At 55.4% G+C, this 17,942-nt stretch overlaps 1 protein-coding gene across 1 annotated transcript in view; it reads left to right on the forward strand.

Annotated features, from left to right (window-relative positions):
- LOC144734726 (uncharacterized) overlaps positions 1-17,235 on the forward strand; it is a 48,568-nt gene extending 31,333 nt beyond the window's left edge. Inside the window, exons 23-31 of the mRNA XM_078617063.1 lie at positions 419-621; positions 1,910-2,049; positions 2,613-2,876; positions 7,923-8,046; positions 8,356-8,512; positions 9,302-9,491; positions 10,240-12,102; positions 14,326-14,411; positions 15,111-17,235. Coding sequence (XP_078473189.1) covers positions 419-621; positions 1,910-2,049; positions 2,613-2,876; positions 7,923-8,046; positions 8,356-8,512; positions 9,302-9,491; positions 10,240-12,102; positions 14,326-14,411; positions 15,111-15,503 — 3,420 coding nt within the window. The 3' untranslated portion in view covers positions 15,504-17,235. The remainder of the gene's footprint in view (positions 1-418; positions 622-1,909; positions 2,050-2,612; positions 2,877-7,922; positions 8,047-8,355; positions 8,513-9,301; positions 9,492-10,239; positions 12,103-14,325; positions 14,412-15,110) is intronic.
- The last annotated feature ends 707 nt before the right edge of the window (positions 17,236-17,942 follow it).

The raw sequence follows: 17,942 nt of genomic DNA on the forward strand, positions 1-17,942 counted from the left end.
AGTACGGGAGGCAGGATTCGGAGCTGAGTGGACTTGCCGATGACTTGGTACCAGCGTTATCAGGATCGGCGTCGGTGAAAGAGGCTCGTGAAAGACGCTACAGGGCAGTGCCAGGCTAGGTGTACTTTGAGGCTACTGGGCGTTTGGAGGCAGTCGCCCTCGGCAACAACGGATGGTGGAGGAGCAACACTTAACGAGCAGAGCGCTGGGCACCTAAAACACAGCGAGTTGCCACAGTGGGCCGTACAGGTGGGGCCATTGTCGGTCATCTCAGTCAGCCCATGGCACCAGGGACTGTCCCGTGACCTGCCAGCAGCGAGCCTTGCAGACTTGACATTGCTTAAAGTGGGAGCTCGCCAACAGCGCTTGCCCCAACGGCCTGTTAAAGGCTACACGGGGGATCTTTTTGTCTTTGCAGCTGGAGAGCGGCAGGCGCACGAGCGAACCGTTCTCCAAGCCCGGCGCGGGCCGCTTGGAGACGCCGCCGCCGTCGCGAAACGAGGCCGCCCCGTCCCCCGAGCTGGACACGCCGAGCGACGACGCTGGTGGTGCCGGCGGCGGCAGCGGCGGCGAGGCCATCATCTACACGCAGCCCGGCGATGCCGACGCTGCCCCTGACAGGTGAGCCGCACAGCGCGGTACGGCCACCATGGCCGTCCCAGGTTGGTCACCGGGAGAGATTCGGGGAAAATACGGAGTCTCACTGGCATTCCTCCCCAAGGTCTAGTACTTTCGTGCACGGCAGTGCAGAGACGAGCAACCGAGATTTGGGACGGCAACATATTTTATAAACTGGTCCCAGGATTAAAATAAAAACAAATGTTTTTATTTTAAACAAATGTTTTTATTTTAGAGCTACGTGGATTTTCTTCAGAAGCGACCTGGCTATCACAAATTATAGCTCAACGAAGCGGCTTATCATCAAGTGTAAATTTATAGCAGCCAAATAGTCTCAACTATTTTTCCGGAGAACCCAGAGAATAAATCTACGCGACCACGGGGAGAGAGACACGCAGACCCTAAATATACAGCAGGCGCCTGGGTCAGGATCAAACCCACGACTTCTTGCATACCACGCGAGTTAACATTTCCTAGCCACCGTAGCGCACCCTGGTCTCTCCCCATTGGGACGGCGCTGGCTATGAGCTGGCGACTCGCTCTGGAGCCCCCACTTGGGGGGGTGGGGGGGGCATGGAGCGGGCAGCCGCTGACCGTGCACCCCATGTCGTATTCAGCTGCGCAGTCGCACGTGGAGCTGAAGGTGTTGTAGCTATAGGTGTTCGGTTATAATAGGTATCGGAATTGAATAGGATGAGTGAAGTTGTAATTCCAGTAAGTTAATGGGTGTTCGGTTATAATAGGAGTTTGGTTGTAACAGGTTTTAGGTTGTGTTGGACTGTAATAGGTGTTGAGTGCCGCGTTGGGACAATGCATTGGCGAGCAGCGCGGAATCTTAAATTTATGTCGGTGATGTCGGCGATGCTACGGCCGTGGTGTAGTGGGCTCGCTCACTGGACTCGCAATCCAGCGGTCGCCGGCTCCATTCCATCTCAAGTTTCTTGAATCCTCCACCGCCACCTCCTTCCGCCCAGCGCTACAAGCGGGTTCACCGCAGTCTCGTCGATCAGCAGGTCGCGTGTGTGGCGAGGTAAAGTGTGGGTACGCCCCCACCCAGGTCACTCTTGCAAGTGAGACTATCCTTGTCTCTTTTGAGTTTTCACCTGGTTCGGATGTCGGTCCAGTTTTGGAAGAGTAGGCCAAAAATACTACTGGACTGGAGACCGAGCGGACCTTCTGCTAGCAGTGACATGAGCAAGTGATTGCAGTTCTGCACCTTTACCTTTTTTATAGATTAATTAGGGGATCATTTTGTGGATGGCAGTACTGTGGTGGTGGTTTTTGTTGTCAGTGACTACCAGGTGACGGAAATCCCCAAAAGCGTGCGCGGAAAGAGGAGCCCACGAGCCCACGCGAGGGCCAGCCCCAACCATGTGTCCAGCCACAGCCCGGCCCACGACGTCACAGCCAGCCTGCCCCCTCCGCTTGCTGGTCAGTCTGTTAGACGTCGCAGCCAGCCTGTCCCCTGCCTGCTGGTTAGTCTCTGAGACCTTTCATTGTAAAATGGAGAGAAATGCCGATAGAATACCGCGGTGTCGCACGTACGCGGATCCCAACTGGCTTTGCCATCCACGCTGGAGCCGTGGATGGCAAAGTCAGTTTGTTGTATGACCGTGCGGGTTTTCTCTGCTGTGCTGCTGCTGCGCCGCTCTCCGTCGCGTTTTTGAGTTGTGCCTCCATCTGCGTGTTGCTGGGCACAATGTCCGACTTTTTGTTTTCTCCTCCGTGCGTTGGCAGCTTCTTCATGGAACTGATTTCGATGACGGTCGAGTTAATGTGTACTAGAAGACTTGACGTAACGATGGCAATGGCGTGTGTCCGCCATCACTCGTGACGTTTCACATTACTCCCCCCCCCAAAAACCACTTGACTTCGCACGGTGTGCATCACGTGACGGAATCCGTGTCCTCGCCTGCGTCTCGCGGGAACTCGGGTGCGGCAGGGAGTCGGGTGTCACTGCTCACAGGCTGATTGGAATGTTTGTGGTGTGACAGATTTAGAGCGGCCAGACCTCCTCGGTGCGGAGATGTGTTCCGAACTGTCCAAGATTGAGGAGGATATTGAGGACGAAGATAAGGACGAGGACGTTGAGGAGGTTCATGATGATAACGAGAAGGAGGAGGAAGAGGAGGAGGAGGAGGAAGAGGAGGAGGAAGAATGTACCGCTCTGGAGGAGGAAGAGGAGCCATCTCAAATGCCCAAGCAAGAGACCTTCTTGAAACAGAACTTTGAAACACTGGCAGACTTCGTCCGCAATGGTGCGTGTGCGCGCACTCTCGCTCACACACTGATACCTACAGGGCATTGCTGGGTGGATTCACATGGCTGTGTCAGCGTGCCACCGCATCTCATGGCACTGCACAGATAACTGGGCATGTTGATTGCTTATGGGGGGGGTATATGGGTATTTGTGCGAGTCAAGGTTTCTTGCTGAGGTCTATAGGTAGCTGCACTAGCGTATGGGCCCAATGTTGTGATTATATGGGTATCTGTGTGAGTCTGGGTTTGTATGTGAGTATGTGGTTTTGTTTACAGATAACTTGTTGGCATATGGATGTTTGGCCAATGCCGGTTACATTGTGGTTTTTGTAATTACTTGCATGTGTAGTGACAGAGAAAGGTCACTACTGTGTCGGCCCGTACGAAGGCTGGGGGCCCCAAGTGGGTGCCTGGGGGGTCACGTGGTGGAGGGATCCGGACCCTCCCAGAGGTGGGGGAAGTGAGGCGTGTCCGGGGAAGGGAGGCGTGGCCTGAAGAGAGCCAGCCACGCCGGGGCGGAGCCAGCCACGCCAAACCAAATATAAACGTGGTGTGAACGCAGAGCGAGGGTGCTGTTGTACTGTACTCCAAGGTGAAGACATCTTCGGTCGTCAAGTCCCGAGTCGTCGTCCTGGGCCAGGCAGGCCGTTGCCTGCCTGGTCCAGTCTGTGTCGTGTTCCAGAGTGTTAGTGAGTTGAGGAAGGTGGTCACCACCTCATGTAGAGTGTTATATTATTTACCGGTTAATAAATAGTGTTGCCTCCAAGTTGCGTGTGTGTGCACCTAATTTGAACCTACTACATTTGGCGTCAGAAGTTGGAAAAATAAATATTTCTAGGTGTTATCCTAGGGAAGTAAAATGGGCACACGAAAAACAAATATACAACTCACCTGGACGCCTTCGTACAACGGGGACGGTGTGACGACCATCCTTCGGACAGCCCCGGGGATGGCAGCCCCGGTGACAGAGAGAGAGAGATGGCGCTGTGCGCGGAGCGGCGGGACTGGCACCACACTGCTGCTTCGCCGCCATCGGGAATGGAGCGACGGAGCCGCGGGGAGAGGACACCATCGTCGCTGCGGGGGCTGGCAGGGGAGGCCCGGCCATGCGGGCAACGGGGTTCCCGCCATTTCGGCGGCTGGTCGGGGCGCGGTTCCCGCCAAAACGCTGCTCCCGCCAACTCGAGGGCTGGTCGGGGCGCGGTTCCCGCCAACTCGAGGGCTGGTCGGGGCGCGGTTCCCGCCAACTCGAGGGCTGGTCGGGGCGCGGTTCCCGCCAACTCGAGGGCTGGTCGGTGCGCGGTTCCCGCCAACTCGAGGGCTGGTCGGGGCGCGGTTCCCGCCAACTCGAGGGCTGGTCGGGGCGCGGTTCCCGCCAAAACGCCGCTCCTGCTGCCGAAATGCCGCTCCTGCCGACATCAACGCCTGCAGAGGGGGAGTTCCAGCCTTCTGCTCGAGCGCGAGAGGTGGATGGGTTCGCAAGAGCAGGCTGTGTTCACCATGCAAGATTCTTCGGGGTGTCCCAGTGCTCCACCTTGCCGCCCTCCACTATTCACAGTTTGCCAGGCGAGTCGTGACATGACAAGCACCCGGCCTCAAGAAAAATAATAATAACTTCACCCATCTTGCGTGTGCCGGGTTGCGATCGCGGGTGTTTTTTTTTTAACTCGCTGGTTTGCGGAGCGTGTTCGTCCGGTTGTGTGCGTGATAAAGTGACGCGGCGACCATGCGGGTTTCTGCTTGTAACAAGTGTTGTTGTTAAATACGGCGTCGAGATCGGTATCTTCTGGGTGTAGTTAATGATTAATTCGTGTTGGTGTCCCGAGCTCCGTTGATATCCTGTATGTTGCCGTGTTAATGACTCGTGTTGTTACATCGTTTTGTTGCGAAATCGCCGTTGTTATTGTGTATACTGTATGGAGTTTCGCTCGTGATTGCCACGTGTAACTGTAAGAAACTTTGATCGTCATTGTTGCCAAGGTACAGACCGTATGGAGCTTTGCTTGGAATTGTTAACAGTGTATGGAATGTTGGGTACTTGCTTGTGATTGTTTACTATGTACGGATTGTCTGGAGTAGTGATTGTGTGTGTTGCCATGTGGGGACTGGATGGAGCATTGCGCCAAACGATTTACTGTACGAATTTCGTATACTGCATATACTGTATTAATTAATTCGGCGATTCTTGGGGTTTGTGTATAGTTTTTTTGCTCTCAAAATTGGAATGCCCTGAGTCCCATGGTTAATGTTGAAGGGGATTTAGAAATGACAGGTTCGGTTTGTTTCAAACTCGCTGGTTGGTTCCTGTCCGTTGTTGCACAGATGATGTCTTTTGTGCGGGAATGCTCCTTGTGTTCTATATGGATCAGGGGTGCGTTTCCGTTAATTGCCGTCAAATTGCGTTGCTCTCTCCACTCGGTTGGTACAGCTGCATGCTGCAATGCGAGTCTCGGAGATGATGTGTACGGATACGGGATGTGAGGTGTATTGTTGTGACCATTGAATATTCGGGATCGTCACAAATTGTGCGTACCTGTTCGGCATTGGATCAGTTCTGTGGGGGATCATAATTCAAATTGTATGTGTTGTGATGGTGTTAAATTGCGATGGTGACATGCTGCCAGGGATTTGTAATTGTGCTGCTGGCTGTCACCTATCTTGGGGCGCAGGTCCTGACCAGGATGGCCCAGTGAGTGTTGCGTGTCTAACATGAACGTTGTGGTCCCGTCATGCAATGGCTGACGGCTTGACCTGACAGCCCGGAGATTGAAACACTCCGTGGCATGTCTAGCCTAGTGGGCTGTGCGCTCACATGGCTCGGAGAGTGTGGTCCCGTCATGCAATGGCTGACGGCTTGACCTGACATCCCGGAGATTGAAACACTCCGTGGTATGTCTAGCCTAGTGGGCTGTGCGCTCACATGGCTCGGAGAGTGTGGTCCCGTCATGCAATGGCTGACGGCTTGACCTGACAGCCCGGAGATTGAAACACTCTGTGGTATGTCTAGCCTAGTGGGCTGTGCGCTCACAGGGCTCAGAGTGTGGTCCCGTCATGCAATGGCTGATGGCTTGACCTGACAGCCCGGAGATCGAGACACTCCGTGGCTTGTCTAGCCTAGTGGGCTGTGCGCTCACATGGCTCGGGGAGTGTGGTCCCGTCATGCTGTCTGACAGCTTGACCTGACAGCCCGGAGATCGAGACACTCCGTGGCTTGTCTAGCCAAGTGGGCTGTGCGCTCACATGGCTCGGAGAGTGTGGTCCCATCATGCTGTCTGATGGCTTGACCTGACGGCCCGGAGAGTGAGACACTCGGAGGTGCGTTGAAACAGTGGGCTGGAGATTCGTAAGGTTCAGGTGGAGTTGTCCTGTTACGTTGGGACTGTATCCCTCAGTTGTTAGGGTACATGTTGTGCAATGAGTGAACGATGGGTCGTCTCAGCTCGGTCGGTACAGTTATATGCTGCGATGCGAGTCTTGGAGAGAGACTGGGTCGTCTCAGCTCGGTCGGTACAGCTATATGCTGCGATGCGAGTCTTGGAGAGAGACTGGGTCGTCTCAGCTCGGTCGGTACAGCTATATGCTGCGATGCGAGTCTTGGAGAGAGACTGGGTCGTCTCAGCTCGGTCGGTACAGCTATATGCTGCGATGCGAGTCTTGGAGAGAGACTGGGTTAAAATCCCACCGATATGGCCGACGTGTGCTACTGGTTGTGACGCCGCGTCGGAAAGGCGGTGGGGTGGTAACATGGAAATTCCCCCCCCCGATATGGCCGACGCGTGCTACTGGTTGTGACGCCGCGTCGGAAAGGCGGTGGGGTGGTAACATGGAAATTCCCCCCCCGATATGGCCGACGCGTGCTACTAGTTGTGACGCCACGTCGGAAAGGCGGGGGGGTGCTAACGGGTGACTGTCATTGCATGCGTGATTCTAACGGGGGGGGGGGGGGGGGCTGTGCTGGAGCTTAAGTGGGTTAGCCAGTTTTCATGTATAATTGTTGTTAATTCCCCGTTTTCTATGCGGTTCCCTTTTACCCTCGTCGATTCTGTATATATTACGTGATTGTATTTCTTATCGGTCGCCGGTCATTTATTGATGTTGTTGGTTCGGAGGCACACCTTTTCGATGTTTCACAGTTGTGTTACAGCCGGGGACGGCTGTGTGTTTATACAGGGGGGGGTGATGTAGTGACAGAGAAAGGTCACTACTGTGTCGGCCCGTACGAAGGCTGGAGGCCCCAAGGGGGTGCCTGGGGGGTCACGTGGTGGAGGGATCCGGACCCTCCCAGAGGTGGGGGAAGTGAGGCGTGTCCGGGGAAGGGAGGCGTGGCCTGAAGAGAGCCAGCCACGCCGGGGCGGAGCCAGCCACGCCAAACCAAATATAAGCGTGGTGTGAACGCAGAGCGAGGGTGCTGTTGTACTGTACTCCAAGGTGAAGACATCTTCGGTCGTCAAGTCCCGAGTCGTCGTCCTGGGCCAGGCAGGCCGTTGCCTGCCTGGTCCAGTCTGTGTCGTGTTCCAGAGTGTTAGTGAGTTGAGGAAGGTGGTCACCACCTCATGTAGAGTGTTATATTATTTACCGGTTAATAAATAGTGTTGCCTCCAAGTTGCGTGTGTGTGCACCTAATTTGAACCTACTACACATGCTAAAACACCCACTCACATACAGTCACACTCACCCTCTACAGAGGAGGGGGAGAACATACAAACTGCACTCTCACACACTCACTCTGCAGAATAGGGAGATGACATACAAACTGCACTCTCACACACTCACTCTGCAGAACAGAGTGAGTGAATGAGAGCGTCCGCAGAACAGGAGGATAACATACAAATTGTGTCGGGAATCGAAACCAGGCCCTTTTCGCTGCTCGGCGCGCGAGTGTCATCACTGCGCCTCCACCAGCTTTGCCGGCCGTGTCGATCGCGAATGGGAAAACGGCGACCGCTTCCCACAGTGCTGAGGCTCCTGGAAGGAAGGGGGTGGGGGAAGCTAGCCTTGGCCCGTTGTCGCATCACCGTTTTTTTCCATTTTAATTTCCCTTCCAGAGCTGTTCGACCGGAGCCTGGAGGGGCTCTGTCCCACCCCGCAGCCGAGGAAGGAGATCGCGCTGAACCCCCGCCTCAGCATCTCCTCGCGCTTCCTCTTCAAGGCCTTCCGCACGCAGCCCAGGTGTGAGGGCGGCGAGGCTGCGCATCCACCTCCATCCATCTACCTCCATCTCCATTTATCTCTATCCATCTCCCACCTGGTTTAACGACGCGACCGAGCGGTAGTGCACTCACCGCTCATTGCAGAGGTTTGCGGTTTGAGCCCAGCGGCCACCCTGGTTAATGCTGTGAACCGTAGACTCTACGTGCCGTCTGCTTCACGGTGGACGTTTAACAGTCACGTGAGCGGCTTGATGTCTTTGTCCAAAAATCTAAAATGAACGAATTTTTTTGGGGAATGTACGCTGGCTGGTTCTGTTTGACTGCATAGGGAAGGGCGCCAGCTGCCTATGAGACCGCGACTGTTGCCGGCGAACCCACCAACGCTGTTGGACAGGGCTGCGACGCAGGAGCTGCCACCGGGCCGGCGCGAGTGCCAATCCCACGCGTCCGAGACCCTCGGCACGACCCGGCTCTTCCCACCTCCCGTGAGTTGCTTTCGGGGCCGTCCCGAGTCGTGACGCCGAGCACCCGGGTCCCTACCGTCGTGTTCGTCATTCTCCCTGTGCGATGCCGATTGCGCCATCGGCGTCACGTGCTCAGGGAAGGATCCGTTACAAACTGCCAACAGAGCACTGCAACCCCCCCCCCCCACCACCTTGTTGGAGAATGGCCCACAGAAGCGGATATTGCAGAGCTATCATGACAAACCTTACTAATTGGCTGCCGGGTGGTGGCGGGTTTAACGACGCATTTAACAACAACAAAAAAGCTTGTATAATGGATGATATTGGTCGCGAAAGCCTACGTGTTAAATTGCAGAGCTGCTTCTGAGATCCCTTCAAGTGGCCTCTGGTCCACAAAGTAGGGTTGTAGCACTCGCTCAAGCGCACCCGCTACAAAGAGTGAGTCGTATGTCAGGCAAGATTCTCAAAACTGGAAGTGCAGTGGAAGGACAGCAAACTAAACACAAAACGCAGTTGTAAAGAAGTTAGTTTTTTTATATAGATTTAAAAGATTTATCCAAATTAAGTGCAGGACCACCTCTAACGGCATGCTTTTTGTGTGCGCTCATTGATTGACCGGAGCCTGAGACGATCAACTCACTGCACTTAAGATCCCAAGTTTGTTCACAGGCAAAACCTAAAACCTGGATTGGAACCCAAGATCTCAGCGGTGCCGGTTCAGCCTACTCTGCCCTCCGAGCCACTGGTATCAACTCATTCTGGTCCTGACTTTTGATTGACATGATTTCTTGTTGTCTCGTTGGGTGGCAGAAGGACCCGGGCAGCGAGGAGAGGAGCCTGGCACTCGCTGGAAGTCACGATTGCGACAAAATCGCCAAGTCCCAGTCCGACCACATCGGCAACACCGAGGCAGCGGGAGACGGAAGCACGGGGCCCGTTGTTCCCGGCCTGCAGCCCCCTTCGGTGAAATTGTCATCAGCTCCTGACCTCGGTGATGAAGGTGATGATGATGACTTGTTTTTGATAGAGCACCCTTGATACATTTGAAGGGTGCCTCCAGTGGCAGCTGCCTGTGCGGCACGAGATGAGTTAGCACCTGGTCTGCAACCGGGCGTTTCAATGTATTGGCAGTACACTGGTGGTGCGCGGTGGTAAAGAGAAGTAAAGTAAAGTAAAAAACACAATCTTTATTTATTTTCCCACGATTCGCAAACCTGGTCAGAAAATCTTGCGGGGGTGGTGGTGCGTCAAAATCAGTTCTCGTGATGTCGAAGCAGTCGTATAGACGGGATGTTTATACGAGCGGCTGAACACGAAGCTTCACAGTCTGTTGCCGTATAGCAGCAACCCAGCCCTGATGACCATTGGCTGGCTCCGTGTTCCAAAGGCAGATTTTGACTCGTTCCCGAGATTTGGGTCGGACGGTTCCTTGATTTAACGGAACCAAATCAATGGTCAATATTGAGTGGACCCTGGCGGTGGCCACTGGTGAAAACCAGGCTTCAACATGAGTCATAAATCCAAGTATTTGCACGGTTAACTCATCCGCAGGGTGACCCGTCGAATTCGAACTGAGAACGTCTGAGACGAGCAACGAACGCGCGTCCGCTGGCCCGCGCGCCACTGCGGCTTGTAAGCGCCGCAGTGCCCGTGAACTAAGTGACCTGCGGCCTCCACTATCCCCTGGCATCTCCGGACGTAACGTGTTTGGCGACAGCAGTTCAGGCTGTTTGTTTTATCTTTTTCAGCAACGCAGCTTCACGGTCGCCTGCTGTGGACCGAGACAGAACGGAGGGGGCCGCAGCGCAGGCTGCTGCCTCTGTCTCCTGGCTGCGGCGGCAGCGACGCCGTGCCGACGGCTTCCGAGGAGGTCGCGTCGCCGTGCGCGTCGGGCACGGAGGGGCCGAGCGCGGACGCGACGGAGAGCCTCGCCGCGAGATGCGCAATGAGGGGCGACGACGACGCCACCTCCGTCGCGAAGACCGCCTTGACGGACACGCTCGACAATGGTTCTCGTGCCACCATGGAAGGCGCCGCCAAGCGGAAAAAGGGAACGGCTCCGGCCACCGACGTCGCTGCGCGTGAGAGAGGATTCGCCAGGTCACCCCAAGGTCAAGAGCGGGCATCGTTCGGCAGCGTACCCGCCAGCTGTTCCGCTCCATCGAGGCCGTCGAAGAGTGACGGAGCGGAGGAGGACGCTTCAAGCAAGCTGCTCGACAGGACGATGATGCCACCCCCGGACACGAGCGCGCTTGGAGCAAACCCGACAAAGCAGAGACAGAGTTCCGCGCGGCGCAGCGTGAAGCCGGGGGGTCCCTCCGTGCCGTCCACAGAGTCCAGAGTGAAGTCGGCGTTGAGCTCCGGCAAGCGGGTGTGCGCTGAAGGTGCCGGCGGATCAGTGGGGAGAGCACAACGCGACGTCGATTGTGAATCGGAGAAGGGAATCTCAAGTCCTACCGATGGAAGTTCCTCGCAGGTAGTCGGCGCAAGAGAATCGGAGTCGCAGCTATGCTGCGATGTAACGCAGCGTAACGTTGCAACGCACCGAAGCGATGCCACCCAGCGCGGCGATGCCAGCGAGAGAGGCCACCCCGAGAACGGCAAGCCACAGCCAAACCAGAGCTCCTCTCGGGCTCATGCCGCTCAAGACAAACCATTGGCTGCAGAGCAGGACTCCAATCATTCCGATGCCTTTGCTACAAAGGTAAATCCCGCAGGTGATTCTGTAATTGCGGAAGTAGCCCACGGCAAAGGGCTTGCTGCGAGACGTCGGGTTGCGATCCACAAAGAGCAAGTGACCAGCGCTGCTGCGGACAACGCAGACTGCAGCGATGACGCGAGGCTTCTGGGAGCGCAGCGTCGAGGCGTCGGAGCAGCGCCGTGCGGCGGCAGTGTCGTCGCCACATCCTGCGGAGCGGCTGCCCGGTCGGGCAATGGCCAGGCGTCTGTAGAAGGCGGAACATTCGTCGTGAATATTTCGGACAATTTGAAAAGCGCCCGGGGGTCGGGTGTGCGCGTCGACGCTCCGGAAAATCTGCGGAACGGAAACGCGGCGCCCGACTCGATCGCACGTGCAAGCGGCGGGGGTGTTGAGAGGGGCAGCTCTGGCCAAGTGAGCTGCGCTGGGGCGCCGCCACCTCGTACGGAAATGCTTGTCAAGAGGGGCTCTGATAAGCCCAGAGTCGAGTCGGACCGCAGACCGTCAGGGCGGACGGCGGGAGTGGGGAGAACGCCTGCACTTGACGTGTGTCACTCCACGCCTGAATCGGCCTCCTCCTGCCCGGTGCCCTGCGACGCGGCGTCTGTGCCGGGACAGACGAGGGAGCTGGTGAACGGCCGTACGGGCGGGGGTGGCAACTCTCCTTCTGCGGAGGCCGCCGCGGACGGAAAGGCGGGCGGCTCGGCCTCGGGGCTCTCTGCGACAAAGGAGGCGTTTGCGGGCAACTTAAAGAACAATGGCCGCCTGAAGTGCTTCGAGATCTCTGACGGAAGCAATGGAGCACCAGGACAGCTTACCGGAGCTGCTGAGGACGCTGCTGCCGCTGCTGAGCATCCACAGTTGAACAGGAAGAACCTCTTGCCCGGCGACCGAGAGCTGGACGGTGACACAGGTGCGTGCATCCTCGCTCGTTAACCGTAGCACCCCGGCGCGTGCGACGCAACCGCTGAGCGACTGTCCGCGCGTGCTCGCTAATTCGCTCGCTCCACGTTAACATCACGGAAACTCACCTTCCGAAGCCCTTGTGGCTCGATGTCAAAACTTGACGTTGGGGCCGTGACACTGTCAGATGTTGCAATGCCTCGCGTGACGACGTCACGCCGAGTGTCTTGCCGAAATTAAACTGGTCGTGGGCTGAATATACTCGCATCACCATCATCATTAACGCCGCAATATGACAAAAATTACTTTCATTAAGGGGTTGTAAAGTATCGCGCGTGAATGATTTAGCATCTGCGGCGTGATGATTCTAATTTCAGTGCCATTTATATCTATTTAAATGGCTCCCCAATTACAGGATCCATCAGAGGAAGTCGGAGGATGGTGATTGTGGTGTTAAGTCGTGGAGCGTGTATTAATGCACTTGCATGCGTGCCCGCGCACGTGCCCACTTGGCTCTACAATCATTTATGGAATCGATTATCGGTCGTGAAAGCCATTAAACAATCTGTAAATTAAATTCGGTTCGACTTGGGTCACGATTTAGCCGATCGAAGCGACGCACCTGCTCCCACGTGATTGGTCACATGACCACTCGTTACACACGGGATATAACATGCGTATGTTTTTAAATGACGTTCAGCCCTTTTGTCAGTCCACTGTTCACTGCGTCATCTCGCCAACACGAATTGCTTGACCGTACTGCACGCTGGTCAGCGCGGGTTGACCATTCTTCAACCACTCGAGGTCTGAGCTCTTGTTAACCTATGACGCTGGATGGATGTGATCTCCAGCAAGAACGTCGAACCCACTTAAGACGTAAGATTCCTCTCCAGAGCGGTGGTGCTGCTGCTGAAGCAGGAATACATGTGGCACGTTGGAATCACGTGACACATTTATTAAATCTTTTAAATCTATATAAAAAACTAACTTCTTTACAACTGTGTTTTGTGCTTAGTTTGTTGTCCTTCCCCCACATCTCCGATTAGCACAGTTGGCTACGTACGGTGCGAAAAAAGTTCAACGTACGTACGTTAATTGGCTGTCGGGTTGACGAGGATTTTAAGACTTTTTACCTTCCGATAACATTGGTCGTGAAAGCCTAACGAGAACATGAATATGTCATCGGGTTTTTCTTTTTGCGCGAGCGATTATCGACGACGCCAGAATCCAAAATTAACGACCCAACTCCCAGGGTGTGACCTCACGATGCCAATTGGACCTTGGGAAACATTTGGAACAGATGGGGGGGGAGAGCAGGAGGGAGTTTGACAGACGGGGATGGGGGAGTAGGAATGTTAATCCTCGAGACAGCGTGGCAGGATGAGGAGCGGGGATTACCGCCGCCGGGAATGAACAGGAATGGAGTTGTAGCTTGCAGTTGTACTGCGCCGCCATGTCGCGCGAGCTCCGGCATTTTTGTTTTGCGTCCCGCAGACGATGGCGGACGACGCTCGCATATTTGTGTGTCTCTAGGAACAGCGGGAAGAGTTTGCGAAGGCGAAGTGAGAATATAGGTGCGGTCGCCCCGCAATTATTGCCAGGCCAAGAACTGTGTTTGCCAGTGAAATCCCCGTATTTGCTTGAGCAAAATAAAAAAAAAAGGTGATGCTGCTGCGTTTGGCAGTGGGTGCACAAGCACAGTGCTCAACACGCTCGTTAGCAACACTGTATGGCCTTAAAATTAAATTAACGCAGCAAACGCAACGTGCCATCAATAAGGGCCATTGCTTGAAACGTCGCTTGAAACGTCGCCTGTTATATACGTATATATTTTTTTATTTTAAGGTTCCGCACAGTGCTATTGACAGACACGTTGAGTTGAAGAGATTCCCTGCTGCTCAAACGAGCCACATTGAGGCACCGCCGCTGCTGTTTACAGCCCCTGCAGATAGCCGGTGCTCGTGATTTCACATTGTTATGGCGGCGGGGGAGGGGGGAGGCGAGTCTCTCCATAGGGCAACCACCATTGTTGACATCCCCACAAAGGCGGTGCAAATTTTATCGACTCTGGAGGCGACGATGTTGCCGAGTCCGCAACCCCCTGGCCGGGATGTGAACTCGGGAGCTTTCCGATTGCTAGCCGCCCGCTCCGCCGCCGCCACCGCCGCCGCCGCCACGCCGGCCGTGTGACTGAATGTTGAGCGTCGTCGCGTTGCGCTCTGCGTTGTTTCAGGGCTGCCCGTGATGGAGGAGGATTGTCAGCTGGTCCTGAGCGAGCTGCGTTCCGCGGTGCGCAAAGCTCTACGCCTCTACAACCGGGTAAGACGACGGCGGGTTACGTGAGGTGTACGCACGTGAGGTGTATGCACGTGAACTGTACGCACGTGAGATTTATGCACGTGAGGTGTACGCACGCAAGGGCTACGCACGCGAGGGTTTCGCAACACGAGCGGTACGCACCACACGAGGTACTCATTTGGGGCTTATTCGACCTCGGGGAGGTCCAGGACCGGATGTGGTGGCACAGCCGCCTTGGCCATGCAGACTTGTCAATCTTGAAGAAGTCTGTCCGGGCATTGTGCGTGCGATGTTCGTGGTCGTGTCCGCGTGGTTCTTTCCCGGCTCCCCGGGATGCTCGCTGGCTCGCAGGGCAGCTCGCTGGCTCACAGGGACGGGCGGGAGCTGGCGGTCGCGATGTGAGCGGCGCGTGGTTTTTTCGCGTGCTGCAGGTTTCCGCCGGAGCCTCTTGAGGGGGCCGGAGGCTCTGCGGCGGAGAGAGAAGCGGCTCGCAATTCGAGGGTTGCGAGTTCAAATTCTGGTTGGGGGGGTTTGATTCACCGGGGCTGTTAAGCGAGTGCCGCTCTGTGGGGGAAATCAAAAGTGGGTTGCCCTACGGATAAACTCACCCCTCTCATAGGAATGTATCCACCACTAGACGCAGGGCTGTAAACGGGAGATGAGCACCGTCGCAGCAATGCTCGCCGACTCTTTTTTTTTTCAACTCTGTGATCTCGCCAGGTTTCCACGGCGGACTCGGAGCAGCACGCACAGACGGCCGCTGTGCTGCTCCACAGCTTCTCCTCCCTGGGGGCGGAACTGGAATCTGTCGCTCGTCTGTCGAGTCCTGAGCGGGAGGGCGAGCCCAGCGACGCCGCTGGCGCCGCGCGCCCTGCCGTGCAGAGAGGCTGCCAACAGCAGCAGCAACCGAATTCTGGTTTCCGTAAAGCACATGTCTCCATCGCGCAGGGCGCAGGCTCACAGAGCCAGCAGCAGCAGCAGCAGCCGTGTGCGGAGCTGCCTGGCTGGGCGGACGGTAAGGCCGTTCACCTGCTGGAGCATTACTCCGACCTCATGGTGCAGCTGGTAGAGCGTAAGATGGCGTGCACCGCGTGCAAAACCACGCGAACCTAAACCACCGCCCGCCAGGGCCTCGTGTGCATCACCGGTGCGTGCTCGCAATGCAGTCGGATGATAACAACCCTTTTCCACCGCACACCCGAGCCGTACCACAGCACAGCACGGCAACGGGTGCTTTTTTTCACCGGCATTTTGCCGAGCCGAAACCGAGAGCCGAGTTCTACGCCGGCCTCGTCATCTGAATCGGGCTCGGAGCCATCACCGCGCGCCATCTACGCGCATCTCAGCGTCCCAGCCGGGCGCGCCCTGCGCCCCGCGCCGACTCGAAACGGTGCCAGCACGGCTCGGTTTCTGCGAGTGGAAAAGAGGTGTGGAGGGATGAGGGACGATGGACGATCTTGCGTTGTTTGTATGTTTGGAATGAACGTGTGTGAGGGCATATCACTCAAAAATACATCCGGGGGTATGTCTTGTGATCTGATAGACCAGATTTTTGTGTAACTTTATCGACACCGGGCAGTACATCTTGTAGTCTGGAGACTTACGGGAACTCCGCTGCCGTATGCCGGTCACCTGGTAGCCCGGCAGGTTTGGGGTCTGCGTCTCATTCACAAAAAGTAATCATCAGCGATCCCCCGGTCCTTCGTGCATAGGCCCCCGCATGGGCGGGCACCACACCGTAGGCACCGCCCGGCAGGGTGGTCCTGCCAGGACGTAACGAGCAACAGGCGCAGCCCTGCAATCGCTCGCTCACGCCACCGCCGGCGGAAGGGCCTCTACCGTAGAGGAGGGACCTCTAGAGGAGACCGTCTAGAGCAGGAGTCGGGCCATCAAAATAACATGACTAGATATTTGATATGAATACCATTAAAAAAAACTCGATATTTCAAGAGCTGCTCATTAAATAGCCGGGTGTGCCTCCGGAGCCACAGGTTGGCGACCTCTGATTGAGAGGGTATTTGGCCTACTCTTCCACGCTGGCAAGACATCTTAGGAGAGATATGAATTCCTCTCCTGCGCTCCGTTTAGATATATCACCTTTTTATCGAACTGCTAATTCACTCTGCCGTCCAGCTCTGTGTGTGTGTGAGACGTATTTCGTCGATGTCTTTGTTCGCCTGTGGTTTGCAAGTATATGCCTACGTATGTGAGTTTTCCCATTCTTTAGCCTCCGATTGTTTCAGAACTAGATCAATGCTCCGTTGATAGAGCAGCGTTGACACTCTGCTTCTCGTGTGTGTTTTAAGCGTATTTGCAAAAAATACTGTTATATTTTCCATGTAAATTAAGTATTCGAAGCTTGTGTGAGACGCGGATGTGTGGAAGTGTTTGGCACAGTTTTAAACGGCACAGTGCAGGGATGCGTCCCCGATTTATTATTCCCGTTTCGTCAGAAAAGTCTGTAAATCCGAGCCTGGATACAAAAATTTGGGACCGAATCGATCCGATGACGCGAGGTCACGGGGCAGTGATGTTGCTTTCGAGCACCGTCACTTCCGCGCCGTTGTCGGCAACAGCGGCGCCGTCGGGGCGACGTGGTCGACAACGGCGGCACGGCGGCGAAATTTTCCCCTTTACGTCACATTTTTTGTCGACTAGAAACTCTTCCTCCAGTCATTCACACAGCTTACCGTTGCGTTTTTAAACCAGCAGCGAGTTGCTGCTCACGTCAGACGCGCGTTCGTCAAAGCTTTCGTACCGTCTTCAAATAAAGTAGTTGGCATTGAAACTGCCGCTTGTAAATCGAGGTTTTTTCTTAAATAAATATTTTGCATCACTTTGTTAACCAGAACGCTCGCTTAATTCTATTTTGCGCCTCAATCCACACGCTCCGTGGGCTCTTCGCCGGATCATTGCATCGCAAGACCGAGAGAGAGAGAGACAGCGAAGACAGCTTGGGCAGGCCTTCATCCAGCAGCAGATAGAGCGCGGCCGCTGCTGACGACAACGTGGCAGATCGGCGCAAAACAATGATTTCTTCGATGAGTGTAGGCAGTAAGCGCTGAGCAGGTGCAATGCAAACCGTAAACGAAGCGCGACGGGAATCGGATCAATAATCAGTCAACGTAAATCAGTCGGTGCGAATCAAGGGAGATGTATTGTCCCTGGCAATAACGCGCGTCGCCGTCGTAGCGAGGGGGAATGCGTAGGTAGCGGGTAGATCACGTACAGGATAAAAAAGGACGCATGTGTGCACAGTCGTTTTCATAGATTCTCTAAAAGAGTCCAATTTCGAGATCGCCCACCAATGCATTAGTAACTTTTTTGTAACAATGGACTGCAGAAACCCCCTCAGAGAGTACAGCAAGGGAAGAGAAACACGGGTGATTATCAACAGCTAGTGATTAAACAGTGGGGTGGGCCCACCTTTCCAAGGCAGGAGTGAGGGAACATTTTCATCTGTACCCAGGGGCAGAAGAGCAACTCAATGAGACACCGATAACGCGGCGAGGGCTCCCCCCCCGTGGCGTGCGACGCCTGGGCCTGCAACTC

The sequence above is a fragment of the Lampetra planeri genome, chromosome 52 (genome assembly GCF_965212315.1).
Source record: "Lampetra planeri chromosome 52, kcLamPlan1.2.h2, whole genome shotgun sequence".
Lineage (NCBI taxonomy): Eukaryota > Metazoa > Chordata > Hyperoartia > Petromyzontiformes > Petromyzontidae > Lampetra > Lampetra planeri.